Genomic DNA, 22,325 nt, shown 5'->3' with positions numbered 1-22,325 from the left:
CTTTTACACTGTTAAAAACCTTCAACATTCTTCTTATCATTCCTTAATCTGCTAGGATTTATTCAATTATTTTTCTGTCATTGTGACGTCCTCTGTTGGCCTTGTTACCATATTGCCATACTGTATAGCCACTAACCTGGCGTGGTGTTATGATCCGTTCCGCTTCCTTAACCCGTGTGTTCCACATGCCAAAGAGAACTCATTCTATTCATCGAGTGACTCGGAGGATGAGGATGAACCCAGGAAGTTCCGCGTGGAAATCAAACCGGTGGCGCCCAACAACAGGACGCAACAAAGCCGAGCTACCATCGACCAACTCAAGGCCTCCATTGGAAACATCAGCCTGTCACCACCAACCTCTGTACGTCAACTCAGTACAACATTTGATAGAAACCTGTTGCACAACAATTCTGTCAGAGATTGCCAGAGATTCCACACACATATTGTAGAGTAGACAGGCACACAAACATTCTATTTATTTATCGATCTTGTCTCATCGCTGCAACTCCCCAATGGGCTTGGGAGAGGCGAAGGTGGAGTCATGCGTCCTCCGAAACATAACCCGCCTAACCGCGCTCCTTAACACCCGCCAGCTTAACCCGGAAGCCAGCCGCACCAATGTGTCGGAGGAAACACTGTTCAACAACACACAAACTTTCTGATCAATATATCAATCAATAATTCCTCACCTCCCACCCTGTTGAAGGAGTCCTCAACACGTGTTTCTTGGATACACATTGGATACTTGGATACACACTTGGATAAGGTTCAAATCCTCTGTCCTACAACGTTAAGATAGAAAGTTGCACATACAGCACTACCGTTACCACTGAAATAATTCTCTAAGCATGTAGAAAGAGATTTTAACATTCTGATGTATTCTGTCTCTAAATCCCACCTAACTCCATAAGATGTTTCCTCTGTAAACATCAGCTACACCCATTCACTAACCTACTCTACTGTCTCTCTGTTTGCTGAGGGGCATTTCCCCCTGTCTGTCTGTCTGTCTGTCCCATCTCTCTAACACTAGAGGGCAACAGTACATTGTATTTCCCCTGTAAGAGCTGGGAATGGGTACTTAGTCATAAAGCCTTCTGCCAGAAACATTAGACAGTATCATACATATTTGAAATACTTTTTTGCTTTATTCTGTTATTTTGCCTGTTTGGACCATTGTCTCAACTCTCTAAGATGAGTCACTGTGGACAGTAGGAGTGAGTGAGCTCATTCAAAAAGTCCAGTTGTGAGTTTTTCTTTAAAGATTGAAATCTCCATGCATGAGTCATAATCGCCTACTGTCTGGGCTCCCGAGTGGCGCAGCGGTCTAAGGCACTGCATCTCAGTGCTTGAGGCGTCACTACAGACCCTGGTTCGATTCCAGGCTGTATCACAACCGGCCGTGATTGGGAGTCCCATAGGGCGGCGCACAATTGGCCCAGCGTCGTCCGGGTTTGGCCGGTGTAGGCCGTCATTGTAAATAAGAATTTGTTCTTAACTGACTTGCCTAGTTAAATAAAGGTAAAATGAATAATAATAATTTAATCATTTTAGTTTTTCCTGTGTTTGACCGGTAGGGTAAGAAAGTATCACAAATTGTTTTCACTTTTGATCACTTGTTTTCTCTCTTGCTTTACTTTAACACCACTGTTGGGACAGGTGGAATGGCCTTGTCTCTGGAACAGTCTTTTTAAAAGCTGTGGTACCACTGCTTTACAGTTAGTTGCATGGCGTTGCAGTAGAATCTGTAGTCACACACCACTTCTCCCTGCCGTCACGTAATGGGATGGGATGGCATGCACAGACTGTCAGAGCTTCCCGCAGGCAGGGCCTGACCTTTATGCCTGGAGTTGACCTCTCATTCAACTTTGACTGACTGACTGACTGGCCATATCATCTCTAAATCTCTGAGCCGCTCTCTCTGTCTGCCTGCTCAGGGTGGAAATAGCGACTGCCATTAAACTTTAAAACACTAGTGTGTGTGTGAACAGTCAGTGTGCTGATTCGGAAGGAGGTCGTGTGAGCTCCCCCATTTCTGCTAGAGGAGTCCTACCGCTCTCTAAACGACCCTTGGGAGAGAGGGTGAGAGAGGGTGAATGAGAAAATGATAAAGAAAGAGATTCCGTGACAGTCGTTTAGAGAGCGGTAGGACTCCTCTAGCAGAAATGGGGGAGCTCACACGACCTCCTTCCGAATCAGCACGCTGAGTGTTCACACACACACACACACTTTATATCTCTCTCTATTGGTATTTTGCTCTCTCTTGTTTTATTAGGGTCATTTTGTTGCTTGATTTGGACATTACTTGTATGTGATTCTTTATGGGGGTTAGTCTCCCATTCATTTGACAAAGTGTGTAGAAATGTTTTTCCAGATATGTTTTAAATGAGCATGATTCAGCTAACTGTTTGTTTTAAACGGAATGAATCAACTTTGACGAGAATTCCTACGTTTATGGAGAATTTCTTTGTTATTTTTGAAGCATTAAGAAGGTTCTTGAGGAAAAACATTCTCTGGCTTTTTTAAGGCCTGAAGATTGGACTTGGTTCATTACAAATGAGTTTTTGCTCGACAGCAGGACTTAACATTTCAAGTATTTTCTCAGTCCAACGACAAACAACAGCAACCTACTGTTTGTCTTTTTTTCTATTTTGACTTTTACCTAAATACTGGAATATTCCCTCCATGTTTTCTTTTATTGCTCCCACTTTCAAATCTGAAGTATATTTTTTTCCCCCCACCTTAATGTTGACAGAAATGTTCTGTGCTGAATGTTCTCGAGTTAAAAGATCTAGGCGATGATGAACGTTGCATCAATTTCTTGCTATTTGTCTTTCTCCTTCTCAGTTCCCTTCTGTGCTGTCTGCTGTTTGTTCCTTTATTGAAACAGCAGTGGAAGCCGGAATGGTTTATGTGTGACTGTGTGTGTGTGGAGATCTGTAGTGTGTGTGTGGCGGGCTACAGCCGTAATTGAACCCATTTGCTGCTCAGTGCCTGTGGGACTAAACCCTGGCTTCACAGGGCCACGGCACTTTGACGCTTTGGATGCCTCCCTCTAAACCCCTTCTGTTCCTCTTCTCCTTCTTTTCCCCTGTCCTTGTCTTTTTCAGTGTGTGAATAAAGGCTTTATTGGAATTGATGGTCTTAGTTTCCATTGGGTCACACAGAAGTACATCAGGTTTTCTGTTGGTCGCCTTGAAGAAACTGATATGTCTCTCTGTTAGTGAATATCTCTCTCGCTCTCTCTCTCTTTCTCGTACCTGATTGATGGTAGTGCGGGGTTAGATACTGTGTCCTGTCTGTACTGTGCAGCTGCATTTTTCACCCTAGGTTTAATGTCTGGTATGTGTCTGAGAAGCTTAATCCTGTGATTTACTGTCTCTTTAAAACTGATGTGGAAAAAGCCTCCCCTCCACAGGGAATAGTTAATAATACGCTTTTCAACTTTTCCATGTATCAATTATATTTTAAATGTTCGGGACAGTTTTTTGGTATTGTGAGTACCGTACCGCCACCTGATAAATATAGCCTGTATTGTGCATATCTCTGTTTTTATTGTGTTATTCAGAAAGTAAGTTATTACGCAAGTGTTGATTCTTAAAGAGTAACACATTGAGGAACTTTGAGCTGTCATCTTAAGTAGGTGTAGTTTGAGATACTGTGTACAGGCAGAAGTTAATTGACCCTGCACTACTGAAGATAAGTCCTAGATAAAACCTACGGCATGTCTGAAAATCACCTACTGTCTGTTATAATAAGACATCTAATTACTGACAAGCACATTCCAGATACAACCATGTTTTATATACATACTGTATTTACTTTTTTCTGATGTTCAGTTTGTCTTTGTACAGTAAAAAGTATGTTCTGGGATTGCTAGGGAGTCTTTTTGTGGAGGATGAGGGCTGAAGTTCAGTGTGTGTGTGTGTGTCTTATCCTAGCTGTAGTTAATGAATGTGTGTTTCTATTCTCAGGGTCAGATGCGAAGGAACCAATCCAGTGAGTATTTTATTTGACCTTCTCTTCTCCTCTGTGTGATGTTTGATGGCTGCAACCATTTTTGACTTTTCACCTTCATTTTTCTTGCCTCGGGTCGTTCTTAAAAACAAATCCTAGCAACCTTGCCAAAACCAACATATCCCCAGCTAAAGTAAATGTAGTTTGTTTTTTATATGTGTGTATCTAAGCTCTGAGGAAGATGAATTGCTTAATTGCTTGTTTTTATTTTGCGTGTCAGAAATGATATTTGACCTCCTGCGTTTTGACTACAATTTGTATATTTTGCTATGTTTGATTTTCTGCTTGGACAAATTAATTAATTATCTATAAAGGAATGCAACAACTCACATAACTGTCTCAAACTGTGAACTATTAGTGGGGGTTGGCAAGTAAACCATGAAGAAATAAATATATAAAAAATATATTAAGTAGTATTATACACAGTTTAAATAACATCACTTTATTATCCTTTGATATTCATATTTCCATCATATCAAGTTATAGTTTAAAAGTATTTCATCCATTTGATAGAGTTAAGTCTGATAATGCAACTTTTTGATAGAGTTTAAGGCTGACGCTATGTATATTTGGTAGAGTTAAGTGATTCATAGCCATGTATTCAACACATGCTCAGGGTTGTCAGGAATGCATTCCCACTCAGCGATAGGCTCTCAGGTGCTAGGTGAGTACTATAAGTACCTCTAGTCAGTCAGACCTCTAGTCAGTCTGCTCACCAAGCTTAACAGAGTGTTTCAATGTATTCCTATGGGTGGCTAGGCGAGTTCGGTGGCAACCATGATGGGGTTCTGTCTGGATGATTTGAACTCTATATAAACGGCTTTGGTTTTTACTATTACCTCAAACTACTACTGATACAGACATGACCTCACATAGCTCCACAGGCAGGCCAGGTAGTCCCCTGCACAGCTCAACAACAGTAGTAAGCTCCTACTGTATTCACAGTACACATTGACACCAAAGGAGATTGTATTTGATTACATTGAGACACTATCACGTATGTCTGTTTTTAATTTGTGGGACTGTTTAGGAACAGATTTCCTAACTCCAACCCATTTTTCGCTGAATTCCTGGTGATTTTAATCGTATTCTTTTTTTTTTACCTCCAATTCTTTTTTTTTTTTACTGAGCTTTGGGGGGTCAAAGAAATGACTTGCGGCCTGGTTTTGGGTCCTCACTCACAACCTAAACTGAACTTGTGTGTCTGTGTCACTGCCTGGGTGGAAGAGAAAATGTTTTGTTTGTGTATTGTTGTTTATTGTTTATATGACTTTCCAATAGGTCATGTCACCTTGGTTTTGCTTCTTAAAAAAAAAAAACAGTTTGACTTAAATTGTCATATGGGGAGGTTTTGCCCATTTATTTTATTTACAGTTTATTTCATTTTACAGTTTTGTTGTTCAATTAACTGTCTATTTCAAGCTTTGTTTGTTTGTTTTATTTGATGAGAAATTATTGTTACAGTTTTGATTAGCATGCATTTGGCTGTCTTCAAATGTAAGTGCAGCCCCACACCCCCCTCCCCCCACCACACGTGTGTTTACTTTATTTTTCATTTCCTTTACGTCCCTCTTTTTCTCTTTCACACTGTCCTGCCTCTCACTCCAGTACAGATATGTGAGAAGCTGGTTTTAGTGGCAAGGTTTATGTAGTGTGGAGTCTCAAAGCTGTGCGTGTCTGTGTGACTGACTGTGTGTGTGTGTGTTGAAAAAGTGACGTTAGCGCTGACCCATTGCATGGGCTAATTGTAATCCACAGGTAATTGGTACCAAGTTTGGGTCACAGGGTTGGCGATAAGGCCCACTGGCACGTATGTTGTCAATCACTATCTCGTTATTGTCAAAAGTTCCGTCTTAAAAGCCAAAAGAGCAGCGTAAAGTGCCCAGGTTAGGATACTGGGATGACTCTTAAGTCCTTTAAAGACCTGTTTTAAACTCTCTGTGTACAATAGAGGCATTACCAGGCCTTAATATACACGCACAACACATTCATCTAGCCCTGACTGAACTGCAAATTTTTTTTGCTTTGGAGTCAGTCATTTGGCAAGCCTGAAAGAGATGATTAGGCTATAGTTTTTTTATTTGATTATGTAGGGCTTTCTTACTTTTGACTTTGTTTTTTTGCATTTAGTTATTTTTGCCGCATCTTTGTGGTCTGAGTTTGGTTTAGATGCTTTGTTGTTTTTCTATCTCTGTGTGTTAACCCGCCTCCTTCTCCTCCAGACATCGACTCTCTTTTCCTCTCCATTCCTCTATCTCCTCTACACATTAACGAGTCCCCTGTCTTTCTGCCAGGGGAGGCAGGTAAAATGTGTTTGTCCTAGCTGCACCTATTTAGGCCAGTGTTTTCTGTGCGGTTGCGCTGTACTGAATCGGTTTCCAACTATCTAACCTCACTTACAAAAAGCCTTGACATTGCATCCAACGTTTGATTCAGTTGCTTGTTGTTGTTGTTGTTGTTGTTTGTGGTGTTTGCTTATTTTTCTCCAATGTTTGTTTGCTCCAATTTTCTCCAATCCACTGTTTTATTGTAGGATTTCAGAGGGGCTGTTAGTTGTAGTTGTGTATACTTTGTTCAACCAATCCAATGAGGAAGATGGATAACTGAATTAGTGTTGGATTGAGAGCCCTGCTAAGCTTTGATAAGCTGAGAGCGCTGTGTGGCTCTGCGTGTCTGCATGGTGTGAGGACCTAACACTCCATGTCGGAGTAGCTGATATCCTCTCAACCAGCTGTAATCCTCTAACACTATTTATTACCAGTTAAGACTGAAACATGCCAGGTATTCATTCCTCCTCACATTGCCTAATGTTGCACAGAGATTGCATATGATTGCAGTTCACAGTTCACTAGAACTAAACCTGCCTGTCCCATAGATGGAAACTATTTTAATTATAGTAATCTCTAGATGGGAATCCCCAAGCCTTCTGAGTGAAAGTACCACTTGATTGTGACTACAGTATTAGTTTGTTCAGTATAATGCAGAATAAACAGAATAACTGATCAATTCATATATAAATTCATATAATGTTTTACTTGTTCTGTGGCATTCCAAATATGTAAAGATGTTTGCATGAGTATCTTTGTAAACGTTAGCTGGTATGGTTCCTCCTCCTTACTCTGTGGTATAGGTTTATCACTCTGCCCTGCCCTGGACTATCTGGCGCCCTCTACAGCTGAGGTGGTGTTACAGCGGGAGCTCTCTTCTCCCCCACTGGCAGACAGCCTGCAGCAGGCCAAAGGAGAGGTCACCCCTCTACCTTCCACCACCACTACCACCACCACCTTCTCTCCATGGAACTCACCAGCCGACCCCTTTCTGGCCCTAAATCCCATCCCAGCACGGGCCCAGAGCGCCCCCATCACCCGGCAGGAAGAGCCCATAGACGCCCAGGATCCAACCCCAGTCCCCACAGGCCCAGACCCAACAAGTGTGCCTCAGGGAAAGGACCAGTCTGCCTTCTCCTGGTCCCAGAGCCAGTGGATCGCCTTCAACGACGACTTTGTGCCAGTCAGACGCCAGCAGAGCTGCGGTCCGGGTACAGGTCTGGTCAACCGCGACCGGACCCAGTCTAACCCTCCTATCGGCAGGCCTCAGTCTTGCCGGTCCATCTGTTTCTTCTCTGATGACCCCGCTGACCCCTATAATAAGATGGCGCTGAGCAGTGGGGTTGGGGAGGACAGCGCCTCCTCTGTCTCTGAGGTCTTTTCAGCACTGACAGAGGGGATGGTGGCAGCTAGCCAAATACACAACGGTAACCTCTAGCATGGCATAAACTGAGATCTTTTTTTTTTGACTGAGTGAAGTGTGAAGTTTTGCCTTTGCCATTTTTCTCTTTTGTTCTACTTTTTAAAACCGTTTTTTCAGTTTCCACCTTTTATAAATATTATTTTATTTCGACCTTATTTACAATATGTTGTGTTGATTCATGTATTTTTTATTTAATGTGTGTTTTGTTTTTGTTTTGAGGGGCATATGCTTGTTTGCCTTAGAGAATTGTTAACACAAAGTTTTGTGAGTGATCTGAGTTTTGTTCTGTATGCATTTTATGCTTTGGAATTTGTGCATGTCGTGACTTCTGTGTTGGTGCATGGTTTTGCATTACTTTGAGTTACTCAGTGATGTCTAAAAAGTTTAAAGTGTATTACATAGTGCAGCATGGTGTTACCTCATCATACCCTGGATTCTTACTGTAAGTCCTTTCATTTTTGTCTGATTGACCCCCCCCCTTCCCTGCAGTGCCTGCCCTGGCCAGACCCACTACCCCTCAAACTGGTGCCATGGTGCCTCCTCCACGACCCTCTTCCCGACCCAAACTACCCACAGGAAAACTCACAGGAATCAATGAAATTGTGAGTACCTGCCCAGTATCAATCTCCACCAGAGCATCTGCTGACTATCTGATAGAGAATCTCCAGTATCATCACTAGACTTAAGATAACCTAGGAATCAGAGTATTAATTGGTGGAACCATTCTCTATTGATTAATGATAATGGACGACATTTATTTGGCGTTTTTGTTTACTCTTGCTTTGTACCCTGTATGGGGTTAATTTGTGGGATCCATTACCATTGGTTGATTTCTGGGTTTGTGCTGTCTAACCCACCAGGTGCGGCCGTTCAGCCCGCCCAAGACGTTGTCCAACGCCAGTCCTCCTCCGGCTGCTCCCCTGGCCCGGGCAGAGAGCTCCTCCTCCCTGTCCTCCACCGCCTCCCTCAGTGCCTCCAACACACCCACCGTGGGTAAGGAATAAGGATATGACCAAGCTCCATCACCTCGTCTCTCTACAGTCTACTCCTCTCTACTTCTCCTGTCATCTCCTCTTTACAGTCTACTCCTCTCCATCCCCCTCTTCTCCTTTCACCTCCTCCCCTCTCCCTCAATTCACATTTCTTTACTGCTTCCTCTCCTCCCTCCCGTCTCCCTTATATATTCTCTTTCCTTTTCTCCCCATATTCTCTGCTTGTTTCTTCTCCTCTCCTCCTCTTTTATATATTCCATTTCCTCCCTCTTATATTTCCTCTCCTCCTTCCTCTTAAATTTCCTTTCCTCTCCTCCTCTCTCGTATTCCCTTTCCTCTCCTCCTCTCTCGTATTCCCTTTCCTCTCCTCCTCTCTCGTATTCCCTTGCCTCCTCTCTCGTATTCCCTTGCCTCCTCTCTCGTATTTCCTTTCCTCCTCTCTCGTATTTCCTTTCCTCTCCTCCTCTCGTATTCGCTTTCCTCTCCTCCTCTCTCGTATTTCCTTTCCTCTCCTCCTCTCTCGTATTCCCTTGCCTCTCCTCCTCTCTCGTATTTCCTTTCCTCTCCTCATTATTCTTCCTTTCCTCTCCTCTCTCGTATTCACTTTCCTCTCCTCCTCTCTCGTATTTATTTTCCTCTCCTCCTCTCTCGTATTTCCTTTCCTCTCCTCCTTATTCTTTCCCTTACATGTTTTACATTTTAGTCATTTAGCAGACGCTCTTATCCAGAGCGACTTACAGGAGCAATTAGGGTTAAGTGCCTTGCTCAAGGGCACATCGACAGATTTTTCACCTAGTCTGCTCAGGGATTAGAACCAGCGACCTTTCGGTTACTGGCCCAACGCTCTTAACCACTAAGCTACCTGCCGCCCCTTCCTCTCCTCCTCTCTCGTATACCCTTTCCTCTCCTCCTCTCTCGTATTCCCTTTCGTATTCGCTTTCCTCTCCTCCTCTCTCGTATTCCCTTCCCTCTCCTCTCTCGTATTCGCTTTCCTCTCCTCCTCTCTCGTATTCCCTTTCCTCTCCTCCTCTCTCGTATTCCCTTTCCTCTCCTCCTCTCTCGTATTTCCTTTCCTCTCCTCCTCTCTCGTATTTCCTTTCCTCTCCTCGTATTTCCTTCCTTCTCCTCCTCTCTCGTATTCCCTTTCCTCTCCTCTCTCGTATTCGCTTTCCTCTCCCCCTCTCTCGTATTTCCTTTCCTCTCCTCCTCTCTCGTATTTCCTTTCCTCTCCTCCACTCTCGTATTTCCTTTCCTCTCCTCCTCTCTCGTATTTCCTTTCCTTTCCTCCTTATTCTTTCCTTTCCTCCCCATATTTTCTTCTTGTTTCTTCTCCTCCACTCTCACCTAAACCCACTTCTTGTCTTTAAACCTTATTGGGCTTCTCTCCTTCCCTCACTCCTCTCCTCCTCACAGGGCCTGAGCGTATCTTTCGTCCCTCCCTCTCCTCTCCGGAACCAGAGTTCCTCCTTTCTCCCTGTCCTCTGTTTCTCCTCAGCCAAAGTGAGTCTCCTCTCTTCCTCCTCCTCCCTCTACTGTAGTGTTTTCCAACTAGGGGTACTAGAACCCCTGGGGGTACTGGGCCTATCCACAGGGGGTACTTGAGAAGACTAATTAGACCATAGGCCTACTGGTAAAATGCACATGATGGGGTACTTCAGGGGTACTCCGGGCAGAGCAAAATTCAGTTAGTGGTACAGTAACCGAAAAAGGTTTTATTGTCACATACACTGGATAGGTGTAGTGAATGGTGTTGTTTTACAGGGTTAAGTGCCTTGCTCAATGGCACATCAACAGATTTTTTACCTTGACGGCTCGGGTATTTGAACCAGCAACCTTTCGGTTACTGGCCCAACGCTCTAACCGCTAGGTTACCTGCCGCCCAGTGGGAACCACTGCTCTACTGTTCTGTCACTTTCACTCTGTGAAGCCTACTACACAGTGTTTCTTTAGGGTTTCTCACCATTCTAATCTCACACAAATGCTCACATTCACACCCAGGTGTTTTAGTTGAGAGCCCATTGCCTTGTACCATCTCACCTGCCAGTACCATGAACCTCACCTCACTGCTTTCTGTGGCTTTTTGGTTTCTTTCCTATTTTTTTTTTCTTTTGTTGGGCCCTTAAAGAGGATGATGGTTTCATCGGGAAGCTGCCCACCTTTGAGAAGCGCTGTGAAACGCCTGCAGGTAGGGTGTGTGGTAAACCAGCCCGGACAAGCCTCTATTTGTGACATACTAACTACGGCCACTCGGATTGGCTGACTGCTCGCCAATGTCTGCCTGCTCATGAAAAATGTCTCTCTTCTTAACGTGTCTGTCTGTCAGCGTGATCAACATAATAAAGAGTTCAGCATAGTCGTGTTCTGTTTAAAAACAAATAACAAGTTTGAAGGTAGGAAGTTCATTACAGTATTATAACGTTCTTACTCAAAGAATCCCAAAGAGTAATTCATTAAAATGATGAATAGTAACCTGACTCAATAATACCTCGTCTTTTATTCAAACAAAATGTAATTCCTAGAGAGGTATGATTATTTTGGCATGTAATGCCTTGGATATTTTGAAATGTAATTGTTCCTCTTTTCCTCCATAATGACTGACCTTATTTGGTAAATGAACTATGTTCTTCAGGTGTTGTTTTTTGCATGAATAAGTATGATGCTTTTGATGTCAAAGTTGAATTGAATTGTACACTTCAGTAATAATAACAGTACACTCATTCGATCACGCTTTGTCTTTCTCTCTCTTCCTCTCTACCTGTCCCTCTTTACCTCCCTCTCTCTCTACCTCACACCATTTCTCCACCCCCCTCTTCATTCCCTCCCTCCCTCTATCAGGGACATCTCGCGGTCCCAGCCCAGTGACCCTGGCGTCCCAGGATGCCTTGCCCATCGCTGTGGCCTTCACAGAGTCTGTTAATGCCTACTTCAAAGGAGCTGATCCCACTAAGTGAGTCTCACATGACCTCCTACAGCTCAGAGAGCTGGCCCCAGCCTGGGTCTAACACACACAGCACGCAAGCCAACATACGCACTCACACTGCATGCACGCAGACACACACACACACACACACACACACACACACACACACACACACACACACATATACCACTACACAGACACACACACCATGATCAGCCATTGGGGCATACACTGAGTGTATAAAACATTAGGAACACCTTCCTAATATTGAGTTGCACCCCTTTTGCCCTCAGAACAGCCTCAATTTGTCGGGGCATGGACTCTACACCTGTCAAGTGTTTCCAAAGTGATGCTGGCCCATGTTGACTCCAATGCTTCCCACAGTTGTGTCAAGTTGGCTGGATGTCCTTTGGGTGGTGGACCATTCTTGATACAAATGGGAAACTGTTGAGCGTGAAAAACCCAGCAGTGTTACATTTCTTGACACACTCAAACTGGTGCGCCTGGCACCTACTACCATACCCCGTTCAAAGGCACTTAAATATTTTGTCTTTCCCATTCATCCTCTGAATGGCACACATACACAATCCATGTCTCAATTGTTTCAAGGCTTAAAAATCCACTGATTTGAAGTGGATTTAACAAGTTACATTAATAAGGCATCATAGCTTTCACCTGGATTTACCTGGTCAGTCTATGATATGGAAAGAGCCATTCTTAATGTTTTGTACACTCCGTGTATACTGCTGCATACTGCTATTCAACTCGTCCATACACATAATATGCATTTTAATTTACCGGACATTTAAGAAATGTACCGAATCCATGTGCATTGGGTGAGTAACCTGATTAGCACGTCCAGCCACAGTGCTCAGAATGACAGAAATCACATTTAGTTTATGGTAATTCATCTTAACAGAACATGCAACTCAAGGATGCAACGGCGTGCGTCCTGCTTATCAATTTCCAAAGTGCAATTTGAAGATGTTAGAAGAACTGTCCACATTTACTTTTCTTCAGCCAACAAGATGAGTAACGAACAGCAAAATCACTAGCCTATGTACTTATTCTATTGGTCAGCTTGTCATTCTGTGCGAGAAAGAAAGAAATAGCCTATTCCAAACAGACTCTGGGACAGTTGTGGGACGATAGATCCCAAATTCATACAACTAGTAGGCCAAGGCAACATCCAAAAATCTTTAGAGGCTACGCGCGAATGTTCGTTCCATATTGCAATTCGCGGGAAAATACATTGTCAAAAGTACACCGCACATGTGAGAAGGATATGAAAATATCCGTGAGAAATGTAGAAAGAGTGGGAGATCTAAAGATGCAACAACTAGCATGGGTTACAAATATGGCTAGGATTGTGCTTTTGGCTACTGGCAAATTAAATACATTTGATTTGAAAACCAATAGAACATGAGAGATAGGCTACTTGTTTCAATGGCGTGTGAAAGTCTTTATAAAATAATTTGGTTGGATTTTGGCTAGGCTACTTTGAAGCAAGGTAAGAAATGCCACATAATATGTAGAAAACATTCAGGTTTCAAACAATTAAGAATATGTTTTCAAAATGCATTCTGTCTCCAGCTCATTGCAAAGTGGTGTGTGGTGTGCTGAAGCCTGCCTAGTTGCCTATGCACTTGAATGGGAAGCACACTTCAATTACCAGAAATAAAAATAGTCACTATTTGTAATCGCGGCCATTGTTTTTAACACGTGATTGCATTTAGTATTGTTGCACAGTGATTGGGCTTATAAAAGCACGTTTCACTCCAGCTGCAACTGACAGCTGTTTGATGAGCTGTAGCAGCAGTTCTCGTGCTACATCAACTGGTATTTCAATCAATGAATAGGCTGAATTTTTATTTCCTCTCCTGGACAATCGTCCGGCACCAATTTTTTAGCTTTTTTTGCCAAAAGCCAGCTATTAGCGTCTAACGGAAACCCTGGTGTGTGCGCGCGTGTTTTTGGCCGCGTGTGTGCGCGTGTCTGCTTGTGTGGAATGTTTTAGATTTTGGTAGGCCGACACCATTCTTTCAGAGTGGATAACCCACACGGGGCAGATTATAGTCTGGGGCAGAGAAAACATACACCCTTTTATTGGTTAACTGCTGTTAAATTGCTGCTGTGCAAAAGGTTTATTTTGGCAGGGATTAGCGAATGGAACATTTCATAAGCATTGCAGCGGACACACAGGGCAGGGTTAAGGCTTGCACATGGACCACACTGCAGCAGACTGGGAAGGGGTTAGACTAGTGGGCCTTGTTTAGATTTGGACTGAGGTAGCCTTGGACTGGGTCTAATTTAGACTTGGGGCTCTATTCAATAGATAGAAATGTAAAGGTAATTTCTGATTGAGTCGATATGGATTTAATAGAGCTCTTGGACTGAGTTGAACTGGGTCTAATTTAGATTTGGACTGAGTTGTATTCGGATTTAGACCAGTGGATTAACTAAAACTGAGACTGTGTGAACTGCTTCAGACTAGAACTCCATTAAACAGGTACTGTGGTAGACTGGACTAGTGGACAGAGGCTTAACCCTTTGTCTGCTGCTGTGCCCCTCAGCTGCATAGTGAATAGCACAGGTTTAACCCTTAATGTGCTGTCTCTCCTTTTACTCTAGGTGCATAGTGAAGATCACAGGTGACATGACCCTGTCCTTCCCCATGGGTATCACCAAGGTGTTCACCAGTAACCCCTCCCCTGCCGTGCTCACCTTCAAACTGAAGAACACCTCCAAGCTGGAACAGATCCTCCCCAACCAGACACTACTGTTCAGGTGAGTGGAAAAATTCAAATGTTCAGATAATGTTTTATTCACAGTTGAATGGTTTAAACATTCAGACAACGTTTGAATTAACCTGATGGATGTGTAGTTACCATACAGGTGTGTAGGACCACAGAGAAACATTCAGCTAATGATTAGTACTTATTCTATATCAGTAAAGACCACATTCCAATACAACGGTGTGTGTGTAAAGAACCAAAGGAAGTCTGTAACACTGTTTGAACACCAAACTGGAGCATGTCAGTCTATCAGGGAGCCAGCCAGTAGAGAGAGGGGTGTTGAGGGGATGAGGGGGGCAGGGCGGGGGATGAGGGGATAGTGGGTCGGGGGGGGTGGGGTGATGAGGGGAAATTGTGTGTGGAGTGTGTCGTTGAGGGGAAATTGGATTTCATCAGTCATAAAGCTATCATTATCCTGACAGGGAACTATTTTCCACCATTCCTCCTCAGACATCAGTTTCTTAACATGCCATGTCTAGAAGAGTGTCGCATCAACTTTCAACAAGCTATCACCTCATTCCACACACACTATCACCTCTCAGTTAAAGCTTCTTGTTGTGTTTTCTCCGGCATAGCCACCATGTATCTAGCCATATCCAACTTATTTAGCAGTGAATCGTCAGTGTTAAAGTTTGAGACCGCCACCTGAGTTACAGAGTCTCTTTGAAGATTCCTTTCTTCCCCAAAAGGAGAAGTATTTTCTACCCTCTCTTTTCTTTCTCTCCTTCTCACTCTGCTTTCTCTGGGTAACCCTGAGACCACATAGCTGGTCTAATTGAATCAAATGGAATTCATGATTTAATAGCTGGGAGGCAATAAAAGGGTCATTCTTTCCGAGCTATTGGAGCTCTGCACACACACACACAGAGCCACCGAGTAGAGCAATGAATAATTGAGTTATCGTTTTCCGTGTGTGTGATCCAGTGATTCCTCGCAAAGTGATGCAAATACCAAGGACTTTTGGTTCAACATGCAAGCTCTCACATCCTACCTCAGGAAAGCCTCAGAGCAGAACCCTGCTGCGTCCTACTACAACGTTGACATCCTCAAATACCAGGTTGGTCCCAGACTAAACTAAATACTCTTTAGTAAACTGTATACTCCTATACTATACTGTGACGAGGTGTGAAAGAAGGAGTCAGGCACAGGAGGTAAAATACCGAAGTCCAGAGTTTAAACCGTTTGCATAAATCAAACGCCCCAAGCGTCAAACGAAACTGTACAAGGGAAAACATCCACCTTGGCAATAACACAGTGAAATGTAGCTCAACCGAGCTACACGCTCTCACAACAAAACAATCACTCACAAAGACAACGGGAACAGAGGGAACACTTATACACACAGTAATTAGGGGAATGAGCACCAGGTGTGTGTGATTGACAAGACATGACAAGTGGAGTGATGAGAATGAGAATGGGATCGGCAGTAGCTAGTACTCCGGTGACGAGGAACGCCAAAGCCTGCCCGAACCAGGAGGGGGGGCAGCCTCGGTGGAAGTCGTGACATATACACTCACTCTTGTAGTAATAATGCAAAAGTCCAGAAGTAAAATGTGTTTGACTCCAAATATAACACGTTTATTACCATCACTTTTGTGTTTGTAAATGTATTTATTTCACACATTGTGAATGTATTAATTGTTTTTTGTATCATATCTTATTTTCAATCATATGATCTTTGCCCTTTACCCTCTGACCTCATGCTGTGTCCCTGTGTGTGCAAGTGTTCTCTAAAGGAATTGCATCAACCCCTCTGAATCTGGCAGTGTACTGGAAGTGTGACCCCGCCACGCTGATCTGACCTGTGTCCCTCTGTCTAGGTGTCCTCTAATGGGATCCAGTCGACCCCTCTGAACCTGGCAGTGTACTGGAAGTGTGACCCCGCTACCACTGACCTGAGGCTGGACTACCGCTACAACCCAGAGTCCATGCTCTGCCCCGGCCCTCTCTCCAATGTACAGGTTCTAGTGCCTGTAGATGGAGGGGTCACCAACATGCAGTCCCTGCCTAATGCTATCTGGTGAGAGAAACGAACAGAGAACATGTGGACAGCAGTACTTTAGTTATTGATGCTTTGATTGATTGATTGATTCGTATTGACTGATTTGATATTGATTGATTTTCCATTACAAAAACAAACCACAACAGTCAAGACAGCATAGTACTGGCATCACCTGTGAGCATGATTAATGTTGTATTGTACATATCGCTAGCAGTGAATGTGTTTTCTAGTTGTGTGTCTGTAGTAATAGTGTATCTATGGTTTTCATGTCTCTACGACAGTGGTAGTACAACTACTTGTGTAAGCTACATATTCACGTCTTCTTTAATCTCTTTCCACCAGGAACTCTGAGCTGAATAAGTCTCTCTGGAAGCTGAGTGATATCTCTGAGAAGTCTGATAATGAAGGCTCAGGGTCTCTGAGGGCTAAGTTTGAGCTCTCGGACGGCCCATCCACCCCAACCACCCTGGCTGTGCAGTTTATGAGTGAGGGGAGCACGCTGTCTGGGGTGGACATAGAGCTGTTGGGAACCGGGTACAGGCTGTCCCTCAACAAGAAGAGGTTTGCCACAGGTACGTATAGGACCAAGACCTAGACTCAAAATCTGACAACTGATGAAGGCTTCTGCAGCTGAAACATATGGGTGCAGGAATAAAGCAGAGCAGTATAAACCGTGAATGGGGTTTCTTTTTCCCTACTCGCCACATAATCTGTTGTTACCTATGTAGACGTGATGAGCTACAGGTAATACATACTAACTTGTCACCTGTTTATGTTGTTTCAATGTTCATGTTGTGACTTGAGGTGAAGAGACTTTTCCCTTTTGGTTAGTCAAATGTGAATGATGTGGTCTAAATTGTTGTCTAACCTGAGTGGTCCATGTTTGTGTTGTTCCTTCTCCTAGGTCGTTACATGGCAGACTGTTGAGTAGGCACACCGTCCTTGACCCCCAAGCACAACGACTCTATTGAACATTTATTTTCAATACTTTAGTCCTTTTTGTCCTATTTATGAAAGGGGAGGGTTAGAGGGGAGAGGTGCAGCGAATACAACGTTTTTTTGTGACACATCTAGACACTTTACATTATGTCCCAATGTACCTTGTCTGTCTCGAGAAGAGAGCTTCTTAGTACAGTAAAGCAGCACTGAGTATTGATCACTGTTTAAAAAAGAAAATAAATAGAAGAAAAAACTAAGTTGGGCTGTCAGGAAATGTAAATGTATAGATATTGAGAAGTGTAATGCTTTCTGATCAATTCAGACTTTTATAAAGTCAGAACCGTAGTGTTTCGTTATGTAACAATGTATGGATTATATATAAATACATATTATATCGAAAAAAGAAAAAAAATGGGAAAAAAATCTGCACTAACAATCTTTCCGTCCATTTAAAAAATATATTTGTTCTCTCCTTTGTAAATTGGGTATGTGTATTCCACTGAAGCTCTTGTAGTAACAAAGATTCTGGGTAAAACAGTGCGAAAAGAGAAGATGTGAGAGGAGAGGAAATGCCACACTTTCCTCCCTCATCCCCCTCTCCTCTTCTCCATTGCAAGTACGATCGCAGATTATTTTACTTTGTGAGACTCGAGTTCTGTTTTTTGCTGATGTATCTTTTTTCCTGGGTTATTTTTATTCTGATCATGTGCAATGAAGAAATTAAGGTATAAGCTGTCTTTTTTTAAACTAAACAGATTCTCTCAAAAGTTCTCATAGCACAACATTAATCAGTTGTCCTGTCGCTTCTGACAACTGGTAATAACACAAGGTCAGCGCTCTTTTAAAAGCAAAAAAAAACAATACTTAACTGACCTCAGTGCCTCTTTCTTTCTGTGGATAAATTCATTGACAAACGTACCTATGTTTTCTCTATACCCTTTTGTATGTTAAAAAAAGCACCGCTAACTAAAGAAAACACCAATCTTGTGCCAGTTGTTGTTTTATAATCTTGTTTTCGGATGTTGAAGGGAAAATGCTTCCAGTTTCTACACCAGTCAAACCTAAAGGTATCGGTCTTCCAGAAACCACTGATCCAGTGTACTCACTGTCTCAGTTCTGTGTCTTTGCTATGATGTCATCTTTTTAAGTATTTTCTACTGGGGTATTTTTTCTATCTTTGATCAGAGTGAGATCTTTGTTCCCAAACTGCCTTCGGTCTATTTGAGAGCACCGGACAGCCTGTTAGCCAAGCATCTTAATCATAATCAGGCCAAATCAATTCTAGAAATGCCTTAAGAAAATATACCTTGTCATCTGTTGATGATGGTAATAAGATGCTACCCAGTTGTAATAGGCTACATTACTGCCATGTTTGCCTGTGTGGAGAGAGACAGACAACAGTTCTTAGTGCTGACTCGATTTCGTACTGAGTGGTTCATTCTTGCCTTATATACCAATGGAGGACCAGTATCTAGAAGGGCTACATCTCCTAGATGGAGAGAGATGCATACACCTTATGTATCACTTCTATCAATATCACAAGCGCATGTTTTTGTAAGCCTTTTTCATCCAATGCCTTCTCCCCAAAACTGCAGTTTTGACAGTATAGATAATGATCAGAGTACTGTATTTTCATTACCAACATTGATATGGGCACACCAGTAACACTGTGATTGTGGACTGTTAGTGTTCCATCATGAATGTGTCCATCTGACCACCATATGTTTGTTAACTCCTGGCCCGTATCCACAAAGGATCTCCGAGTAGGAGTGCTGATCTAGGATCTGGCCATATAATATGATCAATTATGATCTAAAAGGACAACTGATCCTATATCGGCACTCTTACTCCGAGACGCTTTGTGGATACGGACCCTGGTATTTGGTACAGTTGATACTGTTAACGTTCTCTCTGCTTCTGAAATGGCACCCTATGCCCTACAGTCTATAGTGCAATACTTTTGATCAATAATAGTGCACTATGGAATAGGGTTCAGTTTCAGAGGCACTATGTGTAGATATGGTTAATCGCATCGCTTACTAGTAAACGTGTGATCCGACCTAACCTCAAGATAGAAGTGTTCAGCTCAACAACATGCATTTTTGAAGTCATCATGTGTAAAATAGGATTTGTTTTGTATACAGTACAATAAGTCATGATTATGTTTTGAAAGACATGGATTAATCATCACTGTTTTAATTATTGGTCAATTTTTATTTGTATGTACAATGTTTTTAAGGATGATATTTGTTTAAGATACAGTTTAAGACTCCACTTTCAGTATAATTGTAGCGGCAGATACGATCTTTAGTTGGATGGGGGGTAAAATTATACACAAAGAATCTCTTCCAGAACACTATATATGTCCCAACCAAATGATGTGTGGCTATCCGAATGAATTTGGAGTTTACTAAACTAAAGCGTTATCTTGCAAAACAAACTGTAGCATATTAGGAATGTTTAAAGAGAGGAACAACATATAAAAATCTGGATTTTTTTGAATGGAGTTCTTCTTTTAAATATCATGTCAACAGCACAGGCTACTCTCGATTCACCCACTTTGATCAGAGAAACCCCCACACAGAAACGGAATATACACTACCGTTCAAAAGTTTTGGGTCACTTAGAAATGTCTTTGTTTTCCATGAAAACATACATGAAATGAGTTTGAATAGGAAATATAGAAATGTAGTCATTGACAAGGTTAGAAATAATGATTTTTAATATAAATAATAATTGTGTCCTTCAAACTTAGCTTTCGTCAAAGAATCCTCCATTTGCAGCAATTACAGCCTTGCAGACCTTTGGCGTTCTAGTTGTCAATTTGTTGAGGTAATCTGAAGAGATTTCACCCCATGCTCCCTGAAGCACCTCCCACAAGTTGGATTGGCTTGATGGGCACTTCTTACGTACCATACGGTCAAGCTGCTCCCACAACAGCTCAATAGGGTTGAGATCCGGTGACTGTGCTGGCCACTCCATTATAGACAGAATACCAGCTGACTGCTTCTTCTCTAAATAGTTATTGCATAGTTTGGAGCTAAGCTTTGGGTCATTGTCCTGTTGTAGGAGGAAATTGGCTCCAATCAAGCGCCGTCCACAGGGTATGGCATGGCGTTGCAAAATGGAGTGATAGCCTTCCTTCTTCAAGATCCCTTTTTCCCTGTACAAATATCCCACTTTACCACCACCAAAGCACCCCCAGACCATCACATTGCCTCCACCATGCTTGACAGATGGCATCAAGCACTCCTCCAGCATCTTTTCATTTGGTCTGCGTCTCACAAATGTTATTCTTTGTGATTCGAACACCTCAAACTTCGATTCGTCTGTCCATAACACTTTTTTCCAATCTTCCTCTGTCCAGTGTCTGTGTTATTTTGCCCATCTTCATCTTTTCTTTTTATTGGCCAGTCTAAGATATGGCTTTCTCTTTCCAACTCAGCCTAGAAGGTCAGCATCCCGGAGTCGCCTCTTCACTGTTGACATTGAGACTGGTGTTTTGCGGGTACTATTTAATGAAGCTGCCAGTTGAGGACCTGTGAGGCGTCTGTTTCTCAAACTAGACACTCTAATGTATTTGGCCTCCCACTCCTCTTTCTATTCTGGTTAGAGCCAGTTTGCGCTGTTCTGTGAAGGGAGTAGTACACAGCGTTGTACGAGATCTTCAGTTTCTTGGCAATTTCTCGCATGGAATAGCCTTCATTTCTCAGAACAAGAATAGACTGACGAGTTTCAGAAGAAAGTTATTTGTTTCTGGCCATTTTGAGCCTGTAATCGAACCCACAATTGCTGATGCTCCAGATACTCAACTAGTCTCAAGAAGGCCAGTTTTATTGCTTCTTAATCAGCACAAACGTTTTCAGCTGTGTCAACATAATTGCAAAAGGATTTTCTAATGATCAATTAGTCTTTTAAAATGATAAAACTTTGATTAGCAAACTCAGAGTATCATTGGAACACAGGACTGATGGTTGCTGATAATGGGCCTCTGTATGCCTATGTAGATATTCCATTAAAAATCAGCTGTTTCCAGGTACAATAGCCATTTACAACATTTAACAATGTCTACACCGTATTTCTGATCAATTTGATGTTATTTTAATGGACAATTTTTTTTGCTTTTCTTTCAAAAACAAGGACATTTCTAAGTGAACCCAAACTTTTGAATGGTAGTGTATATGCAAAGTATATTTAGCGAGCTGGTTCTTGCTGTCTCTACATAACATCCAGTGATTTTTGTTATTGGAGCTTGTCATTATGATAATTTTTCTTTGTTTGTATGTATGTCTATGTCAAAATGATAGTTTAAAAAAAAAGCAAATTATGTGTAAATGATTTCTCATAAAATGTAAAAATTTTACAAATATCTCAGCCACTTTTTTTCTGTTCACTTTATGATCGATCTCAATGTGCCTGTATTAAATGTATAATATATGACTATATACCTATATATAAAAATGACTACTTAAAATGGTGTCTCCTGTATGTTTTTCTGTCCTGTTTGTTTTTTCTTACTGTGCACCTGTGTGAATCATGATGATGTATTATAGGACTTGTCAAGGGGAGATCATTCAGAGATCACTATCATGGCTTATCAATTTTCAGACATGAACCCTATATCAACTAAAGGTCAGTTTATGGCTCCAAATTTAGGCCACTATGTACAAGATCGATCTGTAAGGGACACACTTGCATAGCGTTGCGTTTTAAAAGATTGAGGTCAATTTCTGTGTTGAAAGTATTGATTTAGGCCTGATTTTGTTTGGGGACTACAACAAGCCCAAACTCTGAAGGGAAAACCTATTGTCCGTGCCGAGGCTGAGGAGACTGTTACAGTAGTATGAACCCTGTGTTACAGTAGTATGAACCCTGTGTTACAGCAGTATGAACCCTGTGTTACAGCAGTATGA

At 42.3% G+C, this 22,325-nt stretch overlaps 1 protein-coding gene across 1 annotated transcript in view; it reads left to right on the top strand.

Moving 5' to 3' along the window:
• Window positions 1–21,085, top strand: part of LOC311127512 (F-BAR domain only protein 2-like) — a gene marked incomplete at its 5' end in the record, with an annotated part of 46,754 nt that extends 25,669 nt beyond the window's left edge. Inside the window, 15 exons of the mRNA XM_084159334.1 lie at window positions 129–361; window positions 3,972–3,996; window positions 4,631–4,678; window positions 6,237–6,317; window positions 7,145–7,768; window positions 8,254–8,366; window positions 8,625–8,757; window positions 10,170–10,256; window positions 10,882–10,941; window positions 11,592–11,703; window positions 14,308–14,463; window positions 15,396–15,528; window positions 16,292–16,491; window positions 16,816–17,045; window positions 17,378–21,085. Coding sequence (XP_084015460.1) covers window positions 129–361; window positions 3,972–3,996; window positions 4,631–4,678; window positions 6,237–6,317; window positions 7,145–7,768; window positions 8,254–8,366; window positions 8,625–8,757; window positions 10,170–10,256; window positions 10,882–10,941; window positions 11,592–11,703; window positions 14,308–14,463; window positions 15,396–15,528; window positions 16,292–16,491; window positions 16,816–17,045; window positions 17,378–17,400 — 2,258 coding nt within the window. The 3' untranslated portion in view covers window positions 17,401–21,085. The remainder of the gene's footprint in view (window positions 1–128; window positions 362–3,971; window positions 3,997–4,630; window positions 4,679–6,236; window positions 6,318–7,144; window positions 7,769–8,253; window positions 8,367–8,624; window positions 8,758–10,169; window positions 10,257–10,881; window positions 10,942–11,591; window positions 11,704–14,307; window positions 14,464–15,395; window positions 15,529–16,291; window positions 16,492–16,815; window positions 17,046–17,377) is intronic.
• Window positions 21,086–22,325: the final 1,240 nt, after the last annotated feature.

Source organism: Coregonus lavaretus (genome assembly GCF_964263955.1).
Source record: "Coregonus lavaretus genome assembly, chromosome: 4".
NCBI lineage: Eukaryota > Metazoa > Chordata > Actinopteri > Salmoniformes > Salmonidae > Coregonus > Coregonus lavaretus.
Note: the sequence above shows the minus strand (reverse complement) of the source record. Positions and strands in the feature narration are given on the sequence as shown.